Consider the following 17,269-nt stretch of genomic DNA (forward strand, 5'->3'; position numbering starts at 1 on the left):
GACCTTACAATGCTGTACATCGTATGTATTCAAGCTGTATCACTAAAGCGTGAGGGATTATCTCCCTTACCCAAATAGCACTATTGCGCACTTCCTTCGCAATGTATCATATGTTATTCAGGCAGCTAGTGAGAAAGGTTCCAGGGAGGAATTCAGGTCAACCCTGTAACGTGCACTCAAGCTTTCTCCCTTCACACTGCTATTGCAACTAGTTGTTCAACTCGATTAAATACCAGGCTTCTGTTAAGTATGACTTTGTTCAATAAACAACGTATGTAAAACAACGGGTTTGATATGAGAAATTTGTAATAAGTTGTTTTCACAATCACTTGTTTGGTGCTTGCTGTACATAGTTGAGTACAGTATTCTTCCAAGTAGTTCACTGTATGTAATGCATGATTCATACCGTTTCATGCGGCTGTTTACGGTTCTGCATGGTTTATTGCTTTGACAGTTTTTTTTAACTTCCGCCAGAGATTATACACCCGTATATGTTCTTTGTATCTAGATACGTAGGAAATCAACAGGTTGGTCTGTAGTTTGCAATTACTTAACATAATACGGCTGCATGATATATTCACGATGTTTGGGTTGAACACAATAACATTTTTCTAAATAAATTCAAATCCAAACCGGAAGTAATCACAACACAAACCCAGTTAACCAAACGGAACCGTACACAGGAGTGAGTGAGGGAGTTTAACGCCGCTTTGAATAGCATTCCACTTATATCACGGCTTGATGTGGGAGGAAAGCCTGAAGTGATGCAGGTCTTAGACGTGACCGGAGCATATCCAGACTTCCTGGTGCATTTGGATCAAATATTATCAATATCAGAAATAGCAAGGTAAATGTGAAGACAACTTTTAACCAATACCTAACAGCTATTTTCTTGTCTGGCAGAATGTCTGACTGGCTTGTACGGCATAAACTGTGATCAGTCATGTCCTAGTTGCCCTGGAAACGGTTCCTGCGACCGCAACAACGGCACCTGTTCTACACCCTACCCCGCACACCACGCTGGAACCAACTGTGACCATGCGTATCTTAAATTGATACCTAGAATTTGGTAGAACAAGAAACATGGATATCTCGAAGTCTTTAATTGATATTAAGAAGTTGGGAAACAGGAAACATGGATATCTCGAAGTCTTTAATTGATATTTAGAAGTTTGGAAACAGAAAACATGGATATCTCGAAGTCCTAAATTGATATTTAGAAATTGGTAGGACAGGAAACATGGACATCGAAGCTTTAATTGACGTTTTGAAGTTAGAACAGGACACGGGAATATTTTGTCATATCAAAGTAGACCAAAATACATCAGCATTAGTTCCTATACAATTGTCTTCTCCGTGTATGCAGTGCCTTGTTGCAATGTAAACTCCTATACATGCATACATTTGATGCCTCGAGTGTTTCACATTAGCCTGTGTCTTACAGTTGGTGCTAACTGCGTGTAACCCCAATCTATCAGCAATCTAGCCCTGCAATAATGAAAATATGTTATACCAGCATAGTCTCATAGACCATGTACTTAGATTCCAAATTCAGTGTAAACATCTAACTACGTAAACCAATACATCATCTACTATCCCCGCTCACATGCACACCATTTACTCACGTCCGTGATATTGCACATGGACTATACATACGTGTGTATATGTAAATATGCCATGCGTACACGTGATAATTAACTAGGGCGTGTAAATAAGGCATGTTAATGGTGTAAGGCACACATTGGTTGTTTTCCAATCAGTCGAATGAGAAGAGGTTACCGTACAGAAATCTCGCATGAAGCAACATGTGGTTGATTTAATCTGAAACCCAAAGAAAACACCGTCCGTGACGATCTGTGAGATGAACTCGATAGAAGTGTACGCCACAGACGTTTTCACGACTGGCCAAAGTGTTGCAGGGAGAATGGAGAAGAATTCCACAGGACAGAATCCTTAGACTTATTCAGTCTGTGCCAAGCCAAGGAGGTGTAGATCAGTGATAACATCACACGCTGGTCACACCAGGTACTGGCCGGAACGCCCCCCCCCCCCCCCCCCCGTGGACGTACGCGTCTCGTGACAGGACAATCAGTATTGCCATGAGGGGCGATCTGGTAGCCTAGTGGTTGAAGCGTTCGCTCGTCAAGTCGAAGGCCCACGTTCGATTCCCGACATAGGCAGAATGAGTGAAGCCCATTTCTGGTGTCCCCCGCCGTGATATTGCTGGAATATTGCTAAAAGTGGCGTGAAAACAATACTCACTATCTCAGTATTGCCATTATGTCTACGTCTAATGGGATCCTGTGGTCAAGGATCGCTGACTTGATTTGATGCATATCATCGTATCCCAATTGCGTGGATCGATGCTCATGATGTCAAGTCACTGGATTGTCTGGTCCATATAGCTGCAATATTGCTGAGTGCGGCGTTAAACAACAAACAAATCAAATCAGGTCTATGAAGCAGTAAGTATATACCCCGATATGTTGTGTTCCACATAATAAAGACGTTGACATAAATAAAATAATTCTCTTCCTTAAAACTTTACAACGTATACATTGTGGACTATTCCCACAAACACCTTTTCCCTAGCTATGTCTTCCAGCTGAAAAGCGAACTTTCTGCAAATACACAAGTTGCTTTCGGGGGACTATAAAAAATAATCTCCTCCGATCCTGAATGTAGGCACACACTGTACTAAGAGAGCGATGATGATGATGATGATGATGATGATATTTGGAGATTTTACGTGCGCTTCCCGACACTATGGTTATTTCGCATATTGGCCGCCAGGCAATTTTGTGTTGGTTTGAAAAAATGGAGCAACCGTGGAAGGAAGGGGCGTTAGGGATGCATATTTAGATTTTGGAGAATTTGGAATTTTACCAGGGTTGGAGGGAGGAAGAGATAGTAGGGGTAGTGTGATTGATTTTATTTTTGATTTAATTGTGATGGTTTGGGTTTAAGATTAGTGGTGATTTTGTGTGTGTGATTATATACGGCCAACTAGGCCAGTTTAATTAGGAAGATGCCTTAGACTTTAAATTTGTTTGTGCGCATGCGTGCGTGCGTGTGTGTATAATGAGCTGGGGACTGTTTTTCTATCATTCACAAGATAGTTGAGTTGAGATCCTTGAGTTCTTTTACAAAATTATCAAAAATACATTTAACTGTTATTGCTCTTGGGCGATATACTTAAAATTTTGCTACTACTACTACTACTACTACTACTACTACTACTACTACTACTACTACTATATAATTAAAGGATTGAGAATGAGAAGTTTTTAGTATGATGGTGAGGGATTAGAGTTTAGAGTGAGGTGAAAGAATAATATAATGATCCCGTGGGTGTGTCTCGCGGGCTGGCTTTCAGGCAATGAGGTGTTGATCGTTTCGAGTCCGAACTGCAACTGAGCGATTGTGCCAGTTAGGCTGATGGGACCAGTTAGGCAGATGTGAATATTATCACTACCAAAGCGTGAATGTGTCACGTAGGCTCCTTTACTTGTCAGGTTGTCATGACGACTGGTACGGCTCCAAGTGTGAGTTTCACTGTGGAGAGTGTCGAAACGACGGTCCCTGCAACAAAACGACCGGACGCTGCCCGAATGGCTGCGACTCTGGGTGGCAGGGGGCGCTGTGTCAACAAGGTGAGAAGTACAACAGGGGGCGCTGTGCCAACAAGGTGAGAGGTACACCAGGGGGCGCTGTGTCAACAAGGTTAGAGGTACACCAGGGGGCGCTGTGTCAATAAGGTGAGAGGTACACCAGGGGGCGCTGTGTCAACAAGGTGAGAGGTACACTAGGGGGCGCTGTGTCATCAAAGTTAGAGGTACACCAGGGGGCGCTGTGTCAACAAGGTAAGAGGTACACCAGGGGGCGTTGTGACAACAAGGTAAGAGGTACACCAGGGGGCGCTGTGTCAATAAGGTGAGAGGTACACCAGGGGGCGCTGTGTCAACAAGGTGAGAGGTACACCAGGGGGCGCTGTGTCAACAAGGTTAGAGGTACACCAGGGGGCGCTGTGTCAACAAGGTAAGAGGTACACCAGGGGGCGCTGTGTCAACAAGGTGAGAACTTCACCAGGGGGCGCTGTGTCAACAGGGTGAGAAGTTCACCAGGGGGCGCTGTGTCAACAAGGTAGGAAGTACACCAGGGGGCGCTGTGTCATCAAGGTAGGAAGTACACCAGGGGGCGCTGTGTCAACAAGGTAGGAAGTACACCAGGGGGCGCTGTGTCAACAAGGAAGTACACCAGGGGGCGCTGTGTCAACAAGGTGAGAGGTACACCAGGGGGCGCTGTGTCATCAAGGTAGGAAGTACACCAGGGGGCACTGTGTCAACAAGGTGAGAAGTACACCAGGGGGCACTGTGTCAACAAGGGAGGAAGTACACCAGGGGGCGCCGTGTCAATAAGTCGAAAAGTACACCAGGGGGCGCTGTGAGAGGTACACCAGGGGGCGCTGTGTCATCGAGGTAGGAAGTACACCAGGGGGCACTGTGTCAACAAGGTGAGAAGTACACAAGGGGGCACTGTGTCAACAAGGGAGGAAGTACACCAGGGGGCGCTGTGTCAATAAGTCGAAAAGTACACCAGGGGGCGCTGTGACAACAAGTTAAGAGGTACACAAGGGGGCGCTGTGTCAACAAGTCAAAAAGAACACCAGGGGGCGCTGTATCAATAAGATAAGATGTACACCAGGGGGCGCTGTGTCAACAAGTCGTAAAGTACACCAGGGGGCGCTGTGCCAACAAGGTAAGAGGTACACCAGGGGGCGCTGTGTCAACAAGTCCAAAAGAACACCAGGGGGCCTTGTGTCAACAAGGTAGGATGTTCACCAGGGGGCGCTGTGTCAACAAGGAAGGAAGTACACCAGGGGGCGCTGTGCCAACAAGGTAAGTAGTACACTGGGGGCGCTGTGTCAACAAGTTCAAAGAACAGGATGTCAAAAACAGTTTGACACTGACGAGACATCAATTCCAATAAAAGTCTGACGATATTCACTCTTGTTAATTTAGTTGTTTATTCAGAGGCACCCAAGTACCCCACAATACCGTAGAGTAAATAATCAAAATCATCTTCCCGAGGAAAGGGAGTTAACTGACTGTAAAAGCTCAGTCTCCATCCTTGCCGAACTCGGCTCGAATTTCTGGGCTCGATCGTAGCGCCACAGGTGGCTATTACAAGTTTTGTCCCTTCTATGTTCATACTATTTACCAATCAGATTCCACCTCTCATATTTCTGGCATTTGCTTCAAAAAAATTGGCGTCGCCTCTGATCGATAATAAAGATCTATATTGTAATAAAACGGGTCTTACTTTCGCGAAGTGCATTAAATCATGTGAGCACCTTGATTGACAACATGGAAAGATTTGGAAAATATCTGTCGACGACCAGTAGACGGTACACATGCTTTGCAAATCCTGCAATCAACTGAAATCTGCACAGCAGTTTCGAACAGGATGTCGATTTCGTTACGCTATTTTGATTGGACTAGACTCGATTGGCCAGCCAAAATATAACTCCAATATCCCGTCCTAGTTCGCAAGGGTGGAAACTGGACTTTTACAGTCAGTTAAATCCCTAGATTAGGGAAGATGAATCAAAAGAGGTATCGGAGTAGGTTGTTAATGAGGCTTCAGAACTTTAATACGCCTTTTAGTTTCGGTATGAGAGTTAGCGCACCTGACTACCTCACTGTCCCTGTCCCAGAGTGTGCTGACGGCCGGTTCGGCATGGACTGCAGCCAAGTGTGTGGACACTGCGTGGACCCCGCCCCCTGTGACAAGCTGACCGGCATCTGTCTGGACGAATGTGCTCCTGGCTGGGGTGGAGATTTATGTGACAGTACGTAGCTGGTTCTCAATCTGGTTCCTTCGCAATGTATCATATGTTATTCAGGCAGCTAGTGAGAAAGGTTCCAGGGAGGAATTCAGGTCAACCCTGTAACGTGCACTCAAGCTTTCTCCCTTCACACTGCTATTGCAACTTATTGTTCAACTCGATTAAATACCAGGCTTCTACAACGTTTAACAACGTATGTAAAACAACGGGTTTGATATGAGAAATTTGTAATTAGTTGTCTTGGTGCTTGCTGTGCATAGTTGAGTACAGTATTCTTCCAAGAAGTTCACTGTATGTAATGTATGATTCATACCGTTTCATGCGGCTGTTTACGGTTCTGCATGGTTTATTGCTTTGACAGTTTTTATTAACTTCCGCCAGAGATTTTACACCCGTATATGTTCTTTGTGTCTGGATACGTAGGAAATCAACAGGTTGGTCTGTAGTTTGCAATTACTTAACATAATACGGTTGCATGATATATTCATATGTTTGGGTTGAACACAATAACATTTTTCTAAATAAATTCAAGTCCAAACCGGAAGTAATCACAACACAAACCCAGTTAACCAAACGGAACCGTACGCAGGAGTGAGTGAGTGAGTTGGGTTTAACGCCGCTTTGAATAGTATTCCACAGTGACTTATATCACGGCTTGATGTGGGGGGAAAGCCCAATGCGATGTAGGTCTTAGACGTTCACCACTTTGGTGAAACCCATGAGCACGGGTATAGTGCTGAAAACATTATTAGGGCGAAGCGGGATTTAAACACACTGACATAGGTTTTCTGGCGTGCCAAAGGGACACAACGAATTGCAGCGCCTTAGGCGATTGGGCCAACCGTGCTCCCGTACACAACTGTAAGAAACTATCATACAACAAAGATGTTTTTTGATGAGATATATTATGTATTGCGTAACATTCCATGAAGAAACAGTGGCAATATAACACTATCACAAACTACAAGATCTAGCACAATAAGTGACAATTAAAAGACAGGTACATTCAACATACAAAGTAGGTACATGATAACAATTTTTTTCTTAAACAAGAGTATTATAATGATATGGAAACAATATAAAAAATGAGCAAAACTATGGTAATGTATAATATTATACAAGGAATTTGTCCATAATTGTTGATATGATAACGGATCTTGGAAGTTGTTTCTGGATAACTATTGGTAAAATTGAAGAACTGTTCCTTTTAACAGAGTGTACCAAATTCTTTATCATGGTTAAGGATTATTTGTGATTCTCTTTCTTGGTTGTATCACAGAGACGTTGTTCCAATGGGGTTGGTAATTTTGTATATCTACCAGTTTCAGTTTTTAGTTTGTGATTACTTAAACGAAGTTTTGAGAAATGTGACATGTGAGCTTTGCGTTTACAATATGTAAGATAATTCTCAATATTTATAGAAGACTTTACCAACCTGTGTGTTCTTAACTTGCTGTTAGATAAATGGGAATCCCTTAATGAATGCGGAACATATTTTTACGTTTAGAATGAAGTTTATTTTTGGTGGATTCATGTCATTTATTTGTATTTACTTTTTCAAAATTCTGATTTATTTAACCCAGCCAACATTTTGACCAGAAATATTGATATTTGCTGCCAAAGCATGTTTAAGAATGACATCTATATAGGACTTGTAATCAATTATTTTATATATAACTGGTACTAATAGTGGGTACATATCAAGTTCTGCCTGACAGGCCCAGGTTTCTAGCTGATCATTTAAAGACACTGTTTCTTTTATTGTACTTTCAAAAAGATAACTACATTAACAACAACCAATTTGTACTTTACGCCAATCCTCTCCTCCCATTGCTGACGCTTCCTTCCTCTGCATATGGCATTTTATGGCGCGGAACAATTGATACTCTGCAGCAACCTCTACTTGTGTAAATAAACCGAATGTCTGGCTCCAGGTTGCGCCGCAGGCTTCTACTCCCTCCACTGCAATGAAACGTGCGGCCACTGTGTGGACGACACGTGTGATGCTCTGACTGGCCAATGTGACGCCGGGTGTGAGCCGGGGTGGACCGGATATGACTGTGTGACAAGTAGGTGTCCGGTGTTTGTTTGTTTGTTGTTTAATGCCGCACTCAGCAATATTCCAGCCATATGACAGCAGTCTGTATATAATCGAGTGTGAACCAGACAATCCAGTCATTGACATCATGAGCATCGATCCACGTTATTGGAATACGATGACATGCATCAACCAAGTCAGCGAGCCTGACCACACGATCCCGTTAGTCGCCTCTTACGACAAGCATAGTCGCCTTTTGCAGCAAGATGGGTTGCTGAAGACCTATTCTACACCGGATCTTCACGGGTCGGTGTCTGGTGTAGGATATGACTGTCTGACAAGTTGGTGTCTACTGTTAGCTCAACTAGTGAAACACGCAAACATGTGCTGAGGCTTGGTGTAATGTCTTTATTTATATTGTTATTTGTTGAATTTTCTTGTAGGGAATATATTCACAGGCGGTATGCGCCGTTCATGCCAAACCGGAAGTTGGCAGGAAGCAACTGCCATTTCTCGCTGAACTGTAAACAATGTGATTTCAACCCAAGCACATGAAGCATAACTTTGACAAGTTTTGAACTAAATGGAACTTACATCACGAACCGAAGGGCTTCCATATCATTCTCGTTAGAGCATTTATATAAGGTATTTAATAAAGAGTTGGGCGGTCGGGTAGCCCAGTGGTTAAAGCGTTCACTCGTCACGCCAAAGACCCTGGTTCGATTCTGGTGTCCCCCGTCGTGATATTGCTTGAATATTGCTAAAAGCTGCGTAAAACCATACTCACTCACTCAATAAAGAGTTGCCAGATCAGGAAAGTGACAGTAGGAATATGTTTTCTGATCAAGCAACCTAGAAAAGGTTAACACGGAGTATTCCGAACGGCAGTTTCGGGCGGTGAGACTGATTCCGTCAAAATCATTGTCTATCTCTCGCTTCAATGAGCTTCAATGGGATAACCAACTGCAGAGACTTCGCATGACCCGTGGGAAGTACTGCTGTACATCCTCGACCATCTATTAGACATTCCAGAATGTGTTTTGTTCATTTTTCAAATTTTGAATCGAGAACTTTGTCAAAATATATTTCGTACTCTGGAATAGTCGCCAGTTTGAAACTGGTGCTTGTATAGCTCGAGAAAGCGGCTTTCTGATTGGCTAATGTCGATTTCTTGTTAGTCATTTCATTGGTCGGTCAAAGTTTGCGAACCGTCGTTCTGACGTGACCTGTAATGGGATGTCCTCAGATCTTTGTTTAGTGGTTGCGAGAAGTTAGCTCTGAATTGAATGAGATTGGAGGCTTGGCCGTCAGCAAAAGTTCCTTGTCACCATTAAAACACTTCAACGATTTTATCTGTGTTTGAATTGGCTGTCCCATGTGTACTGTGAATGTGTGACGAATTTCTTACACTTGGGATTTTATGCCCGCAATGGCCGGGATGCACGTGCGATTTCCGGGTCGTTATGGGTAATTATGAAAAATGTTTGTACATGTGATTATCATACGTGATTCTGAAAAATTCAAGACAATTTTCATTTGATGTGTTTTTGTTGTTGTGCACAAGATTTTTTTCCGCTAGTATATCCGCCATATTCACCCAACAGGGAAGCGACCGACACCGACACTGACACCGACACCGACAACGGCATCGACAACGGCATCATCAACGTCATCATCGGCTACATCCACAACACCCACAACACCACCACATACTACCAAAGCGAGGCAACACAACCAGACGCCCCATGGCCATCGCACGACGTCTCATGGCAACACCCAGCATGGCACAGACCAACCCTCAACTCAAGGGCTCTCAGAAGGTACGCAAACCTACAGTCCGGGAGCAAAAGTCTCGTAGCAGGCAAACATAAGGTTTTACCTTTAATACTGACTCAGGAACAAAATTTGAACCGTAATACATGTAAAAAATGCATCCTCAGAGGTTAGTTAACCAATGATTAATTCATTATAGCTCTTGCACAGCAGTTACCCGGGGTCGTGTTTTATGATACCAGTACCCATAATAATATATAAGTCTTCAGGAACTCAGAGGGGGTTTAATGTCGCCCCAAAGTACGTCTTGCGTGTTTTGCGTTGACTTTCAACTACATACTTATCACAAAGTTTTAGTTTTGGTACTAAAATGCATTCATTTGAAGCAAGGCCTATCTTCCATGTGACAGATCTGCGGAATCTATGACTCGTATAAGACTGCACAAACTTGGTCAATTCTGTAACCGTACACACAACAAAACAAACGAATCAAATCTTGTCCGACATTCCGGATCTGAGAGGCCACAGTCAAGACAAAGATGCGTTTCATGGCATTTGATTCAGATACTGGACCAGCACTAAAACATCATTTCCCATGTTACGTTGTTTGTTTTGATTTGATTTGTTTCGTTTGTTGTTTAACGCCCACGTAGCAATATTCCAGCTATATGACGGCGGTCTGTAAATAATCGAGTCTGAACCAGACTATCCAGTAAGTCGCCTCTTACGACAAGCATAGTCGCCTTTTACGGCAAGCATGGGTTGCTGAAGACCTAGTCTACCCCGATTCTCACGGGTCGATAGGACAAGCAGTAATACGTGGCTACCAAAGTCCACAACCCTTGGTCAGGCACAACATGCTGTTTCAGGGAAAATTGGAATTGCTGTCTAGAATCTGTCATTGACGTTTTAAATTTCCTTGAACTGGGTCGACTGTAGGCACCCGAGGTTCATCCTACGCTCAGCAGCATTTATAGATTATAATCTACTTGTTAGCGGCAGAATTTCTGCTTGTGTACGCAGCAGACGTTATTCAAAATTAACATATCGTTTTTAGTTCTAACAAGAACAGTAAATGCGCTGTCGCGTCACTTGATTGTCTGGTCCATCACTTGATTGTCTGGTCCATCACTTGATTGTCTGGTCCATCACTTTATTGTCTTGCCAAGGCCTGATTGTTTACAAGCAGCCGTTCTGAGGCAGGAGTACTGCCGTGCATCAGGCAACAAACAAACACGTAATATTATATGCAAATTGTGTGAATGGTGGGTGGTACGAGTAGAGCAGGACATGGTTACCCATTTTAGCGAACACCTGGTGTTATCACTGACTTTCAGCGACCCAGCCGCTACTACTTGCCCTTTACGCCAAGCAGAATCTGTTTTACATTTTACATTGATACACTTCACCTGTGATGGGTCTTGCGCAAAGCCTGTTCTAAGTACACTGCTCCGTGCCACTGTCAAGGAAACTGGTCCCAGAAGTGTTCCCCATTATGGAACTGTAAACACATGCAGTATTCCTGGTCATACTTGAAGTAAGTTGATATCATAGGTTGGGTTCAAGGCAATAATGTCAATATTACTTAAACATACATTCCAGTGTTTAAGATGCGAATCTATTGTCACATGAAACCCGTAAAGATCCGGAGTAGAAGAGGTCTTCAGCAACCCATGCTTGCCGTGAGAGGCGATAAGGTGGTCAGGCTCGCGATTTGGTTGATGCATGTCATCGTGTCCCAATTTCGTGGAACCATGCTTATGATGTCAATCACTGGATTGTCTGGTCCAGACTCGATTATTTACAGACCGTCGTCATATAGCTGGGATATTGTTGAGTCCGGCTTTAAACAACAAACAAACAAACCTGATGAAGGAGTAAGTATACACTCCGAAACGTTGAGTTTCCTCATAATAAAGTAGTTTACATCTATAAATTCTCCTCCTCATTGGTATTTCGATCAAAATAATCCCGAGTATTTTATTTTGGGGGCAATACGCGTTTTTTTTTTAAAATGTGGAAAAATGTAGATTGTCAGTTCCACACCGTATTCACATGTTATGTAATTCCCTATATCCACTGTATGCGTTTATGGTCTTCTATTCACAAGTTTTGATAATTTCCTGTATTCACACGATGTGCTACTCTCTATATTCACATGCATGTTGTGTTACTCGTCCTGTATTCTGTTCCAGGTACCTTGGCCGGCATTATAGTCTCGTGTGTTCTCGTCCTGTGCATCGTGCTACACTCGTTCATCTTCCTCAGGTAGACATGTCCACTCCAGGATGTAGTAACAAACGACAAGTTCCGAATGTAGATGAATAAGACCGAGCCATAACATTATATAGTATATTGTTATGCACCCTGTCGCATCTGAGGGCCCTTGCATGTGCTTCCAAAACGAAGTACCATCAAATAAGTATTTGAGTTCTACGTAGGTTTTCATTTGTATCGAACCGAGGCGATGAGGAAATGAAGCCAAATCGTTTCAGAAAGCTGAAATCTGATTGGCTCAAGAACCAACGCATCCTTCATTTAAATTGGACAGTCAAAGTTCGATCAGGGTTCACCAAACGCGAACTGTGGAGGTGCTCACATCTTAACGCAGAATGTGTGTTGTCGGGGTAACAGATCTGATTGTGGCGAGATTGTTCGAACCCCGACGGTGTGCTCAATAGGTTAAAGGCCTCTGTGATATTGCTGGAATATTGCCTACTGCGCCGTCAAACATCATGCATTCACTGAGACTATCTTTTAGTAAATGACTTATTTTCCAGATACTCGAGACGGCGGTCGTGCCACTGGCTTCGGGCTCGACGGAAACATACATACGGACGAGATCGGGTAGAGAGCCCCGAGGACTATACATCAGGCACGGAACTTCCCAAGTATGCAACAGCTTCACCCCCGGGCACGGAAGAGGACAGGGTGACAGCTGGCATCATTAACCCTAACTACGACCAATCACCCAAATAAAGCTGACACGGATTATAGCTGAAATACCGTTAATGGGGCGTTACACCCAGCTTGGTCCTTCCCTCAATAACTCACTCACTCTGTCACAACTCATTTTCCTCATCAAATGTATTACCACTGTGTCCGTTATTAAGCTATGTAGTGAAGGCCTTTTGCCAATATGTGATTTGTGTTTTCAATATCTGGCATATTGATAGCAAAGATTGAAAGACACGGAGAGTGAGTATGGTTTTACGCCGCTTTTACCAACGGAGGGAGACACCAAAATTGATTTCACACATTGTACCAATATGGGTTATCGAACCCTGTCTTTAACCACTAGGCTACGCCACCGCCTGTATCCAGTCACACGCACTGAAAGAGACAGGAAATACCAGTGTGGCAAAACCACAACAACCACAATGGGCGATCATTTTGTTCCAAAGGGCAATAACTCTTCTTTTGAAATGACATAAGCGACCGTCCAACCTGTCCCTTCCGGTTTGGTTCCCGATCAATGTTAGACTGGGTTCCTGTCTACCTCAACTAGACAGACGGCGGCCGACTTATCGTAGGCTGCGATTGGACGACATTAAACATAGCGTTAATTGGTCCTCGGTATCGAAAACAAATGGCTACGTGAAGTTTGTTTGCGAGGTAAAAGTGCCACCGACAAAATTAACATTAGCAGAGCAGTGTGTTGGAACTATTTTCACTCAAAACATTTTTTTGAGGTGAGCGCATGTCTCTATGTTTATTTGCATTTTTAATTAATAAACCCCTGGATTGTGGAAGCTATATGTCCCCTTCAGCCCTAACGCTGTCTTTGAAGTTTTCAAAATACATCACGTACTCTAATCCAGTGCACAGTTGTAAATTCTTCGTGACAATCTCTGTTCTGTGATATGCAGTCATTCTACGCAAAACAAAATGACTGTAAACGACTTCTGAAAGTTAAGTAGGCCTCTAGAGTAAATATCGCTATTGTTTACATGAAATATTAAACCATCATTCGCGGTGTAAATTCATGTATTTTTTAAATTCAGAATAGCTGATACTTTCTCAGAGAATTCAGTTACAAAAGCACCATGTCAGTGATCACGGATATCTGTGATTTAACAAGACACCAATAACCATTCTGAAACTTCGCCTGCAACATTAAAATCGTTACTGCAGTAAGTATATACTCGAGAGAATAAAGCACGAACGCCGAAGTGAGAGAGTCGACAAAATCCCGTTTCGCGTAGGCCGATTGTAAATATTTCACTCTTAGTTGCGATACATACATTCCAAAATTCTTCGTACGTTTTAAACTCAAATGACAAACTATCACTGATGGTCTAGATGAAATCAAGCGAAATAAAGCAGGTGCAGAAAACGAAAGATGTGCTCTAGGGCCCGCACGGTTAACTCGTGCACATTGGTTTGGTGGGTAGTTAGTAGGACCCGGGTACCCACAGGCCTACCCGGACCCGTGGTTTGTCACGTGATATATTGTTTAAAAATAAATAAATAAAAAAATATGAAAAATGTAGAACTCCATGGTTACACTATAAGTCACCAATGTTCGCATTGCTTTCAGACAATACACGCATTTTTTCTGACTTTATTCATTTGAGTAAAGATAAAACTTCAGTCAACCTCAGTGTCTGTATGACCAGACCGTTTTATACGGGTATCTAAATACATTTTGCCAAGGCTACGGTCAATACTATTCCCAATCGGACGGATATTTTGTACCTGTCTCTTGAGACCCACAGCGGGTACCCGGTAGGGTCTGGTTATAAGGGGGTGGGTACCGGGGTAGTAAATTTAAACTCGTCCCAGCCCTAATGTGCTCTGAAAATCGTCCCTGTTTGAAAATGTAAACAAAGCCAAATCCAGATTTTAGATTTTAGAATCTTTAGATTTCTACTATTGTGAGATATCCATTCATTCTATTCGTCGCATAATTGGGTCATCTAAGAATATGCATGGGATTTCTTCTGTGAGAAGAATTAGGGAATTAAAAATGCATACATTACAATATGGTAAATACAAAATAAAGTGAAAATTAAGTTTCGCGTGACGCCATGACTGACGCAAACTCGCGCACAACGTCGACAATATTTATCTGCATTTTCCACCAAGTCTTTGGGTTGTGATGCAAGGTGTAACAGCCCGTACAAAACAACAGCAGATTGTCAATTCATCCTTATTACTTACTTGATTCCTTTATGTGTATATAACAGATACGTGAAAAGAGGTCACCGATAGTGATGTCATACGTAGGTCAACATTGTTCTACATATTTGACAGTTTCTTAGAGGTGAAGGTCGAATGGAACTTCACACACAGTTATTCAGTTCACTGTTTTCATCATGATGTAGAATCTGATTACATTTCAAATTTTGGAAATATACTTTTACTAGATCTACTAAATAAGGATAAAATTTATGGATGAACAACTTCTTTATTACAATTAGGAGCTACGTTTCGGTGTAGGTTCTAACACCGTTATCAAGCAAGTGATATACAGAGTATGGTTGACAAGTATGTATACAGGTAGGAGGCAATGTTTATACAGTAGAGTATATCTCACTTCGTCGATCAAAATGTTTACTACCTTTTTGTGTACATAACAGGCTTCTCCATTCCATTGTAACTACATCTGTAATAAAGTAATAAAGAAGTTGTTCATCTATATATCTTATCCTTACTTAGAACTCTAACCTCTAAATACCTCTCAAAGAAGTTAGTAGATCTACTGTTCAATATCATATCAGATATAGGCCACAAAATACTAATCTAATGTAAATTGGACCGTTGTTTATGTAAGAAATTGAAAAATATTGTGTCTTATAATGTCTGTTTGAATATTGTATACATAAAACAGTTGACAAATATCGTGTCGTTTTCTTTCTTTTAAGAAATGAAAGGTAAATGTTTAAAACTGCAGCATGCAAATATTTCTTCTGGAGTGTAACATTCAGTCAGGTAATTTCGTATAACCAGGTTCTGAACATCCATTTCATCTTGAAACTAAAACTGGATATATTACTAAACAGAACTAGTACCATTTGTTATTAATTATGCACACATGATTAGGGGAAACCGTTTTAGAAATTGATTGGCAGAATATTGATGCTAGATGCACTGTCAATCACAGTTACCCCTCACCAGGGCCCACTTGCACAAAGGGATCTTAGCGCTACCATACTTTAACATAGGCTTACAAAAGTCGTAGCACTAAGATCGCTTTGTGCAAGTGGGCCCAGGTTTTAAATATTGACTTCACACTATATGGAACTTGTGATCCCAGGTACATTTCTGTTAATAGAAATGTACCCTAGCCACAATTTGAATGTCTGGTACCCTGAAAGGCTGCCGAGTCCATATTCCCCAACCCGAAACCGAAAACGGTTCATGTTGTAGTTCCGGTTCGCCTTATTACGAGTGCGTGTGTGCTACTTCTACACTGTCTGTGCTGTATCCAGTTGAAGAGGACCCAGTGCCTTACCAGTTAGAGCGGACCAACCGAAGAATGGCTAAGAAAGAAGTTCCTGACAAGTACCCAACGTTATGGACTTCAGTTTAAGAGGGACACATATATTCCTCCTCTCCAACCCTCAATTTGAAGTCGAACAAAATTGGCACACAAATACTCTTCACAGTATTGAATAATGTGGGAAATTCCCTGTTCTGTGATATCATCCACTGTAATTTTAGGCAAAGCAAAATTACTGAAAATGACCTGTGACACATTACTGAATCACCAATCACAGCGGTGTTTACAGTATGTTTTGACATCCAAATACGTCTATTTACTCGGAGAATAGACTTTCAAGAAATGCATATTAGTGATCACGGGTATCTGTCTTTCATCAAATCACCAATGATTATTCCAAAACGTCACCGATAGCCCTAGAATCGTTTTGAATGTTTTGGAAAATAAGCAAACATAAACGCCGAAATGAACGTTCCGCCATATTGGATAGTGTTTACAAAATCACGTTTCACGTATGCCGGTAATGAGGCTGCGTATTACATCATATATATTTTACAATCTGCTGCGATAATACATCCTTGAATTCCTCCTATTTTTAAGAATCAAATGACAAATGGTCTTTGTCACAAACGTATTTGAAAGGTATTGGGTTGCAACATATGCACTCTGTGCTACACCTCGGCGAGACATTCTCTCTTTTCAGACAAATGTCGTTTTAAAACTGACTGCAAAATAAATATGTTATTAATTATTGCAACCCCCTAAAGGAAAATGAATCAAGCCTTGCAAGGTTCAGTCTTACACAGGGCGTCACTATTATGACGTCACATAGATTGTGAGGAAAAAGGTATTATTACTTGCCCGTGAAGAGATCACCCGTTTAATAAACATACAGCTTTATTACACATTGTGTAATACCAAAACGCGTGCTTATGTACTCTCGGAACACGTTTCACGAACAAATATTGAAAGCTCTCAACATCCTTTGGCGTATTCAACGACATTGCGTGTGGAGTTGATAGATCACTGAGAGGAGCTTATGCACACGCGATGACCCCAGCAACCTTGTTGCTAGGCTGACGTCACATGGCATTGTTTCGCCGATGGATCTTGCAACAAAATTCCACAAATTACGTCATCGGGTATTGTGACGTTACTGAAAACT

General features: G+C 42.2%; 1 protein-coding gene across 1 annotated transcript in view; it reads left to right on the plus strand.

Moving 5' to 3' along the window:
* Positions 1-15,502, plus strand: part of LOC124136049 (multiple epidermal growth factor-like domains protein 6) — a 38,207-nt gene extending 22,705 nt beyond the window's left edge. Inside the window, exons 13-19 of the mRNA XM_048383107.1 lie at positions 904-1,038; positions 3,516-3,653; positions 5,717-5,851; positions 7,783-7,917; positions 9,491-9,706; positions 11,855-11,927; positions 12,440-15,502. Of these exons, the coding sequence (XP_048239064.1) occupies positions 904-1,038; positions 3,516-3,653; positions 5,717-5,851; positions 7,783-7,917; positions 9,491-9,706; positions 11,855-11,927; positions 12,440-12,638 (1,031 nt within the window). The 3' untranslated portion in view covers positions 12,639-15,502. The remainder of the gene's footprint in view (positions 1-903; positions 1,039-3,515; positions 3,654-5,716; positions 5,852-7,782; positions 7,918-9,490; positions 9,707-11,854; positions 11,928-12,439) is intronic.
* The last annotated feature ends 1,767 nt before the right edge of the window (positions 15,503-17,269 follow it).

This window comes from Haliotis rufescens, unplaced genomic scaffold (assembly GCF_023055435.1).
Source record: "Haliotis rufescens isolate VD_foot unplaced genomic scaffold, xgHalRufe1.0.p SCAF_44, whole genome shotgun sequence".
NCBI classification, from domain to species: domain Eukaryota; kingdom Metazoa; phylum Mollusca; class Gastropoda; order Lepetellida; family Haliotidae; genus Haliotis; species Haliotis rufescens.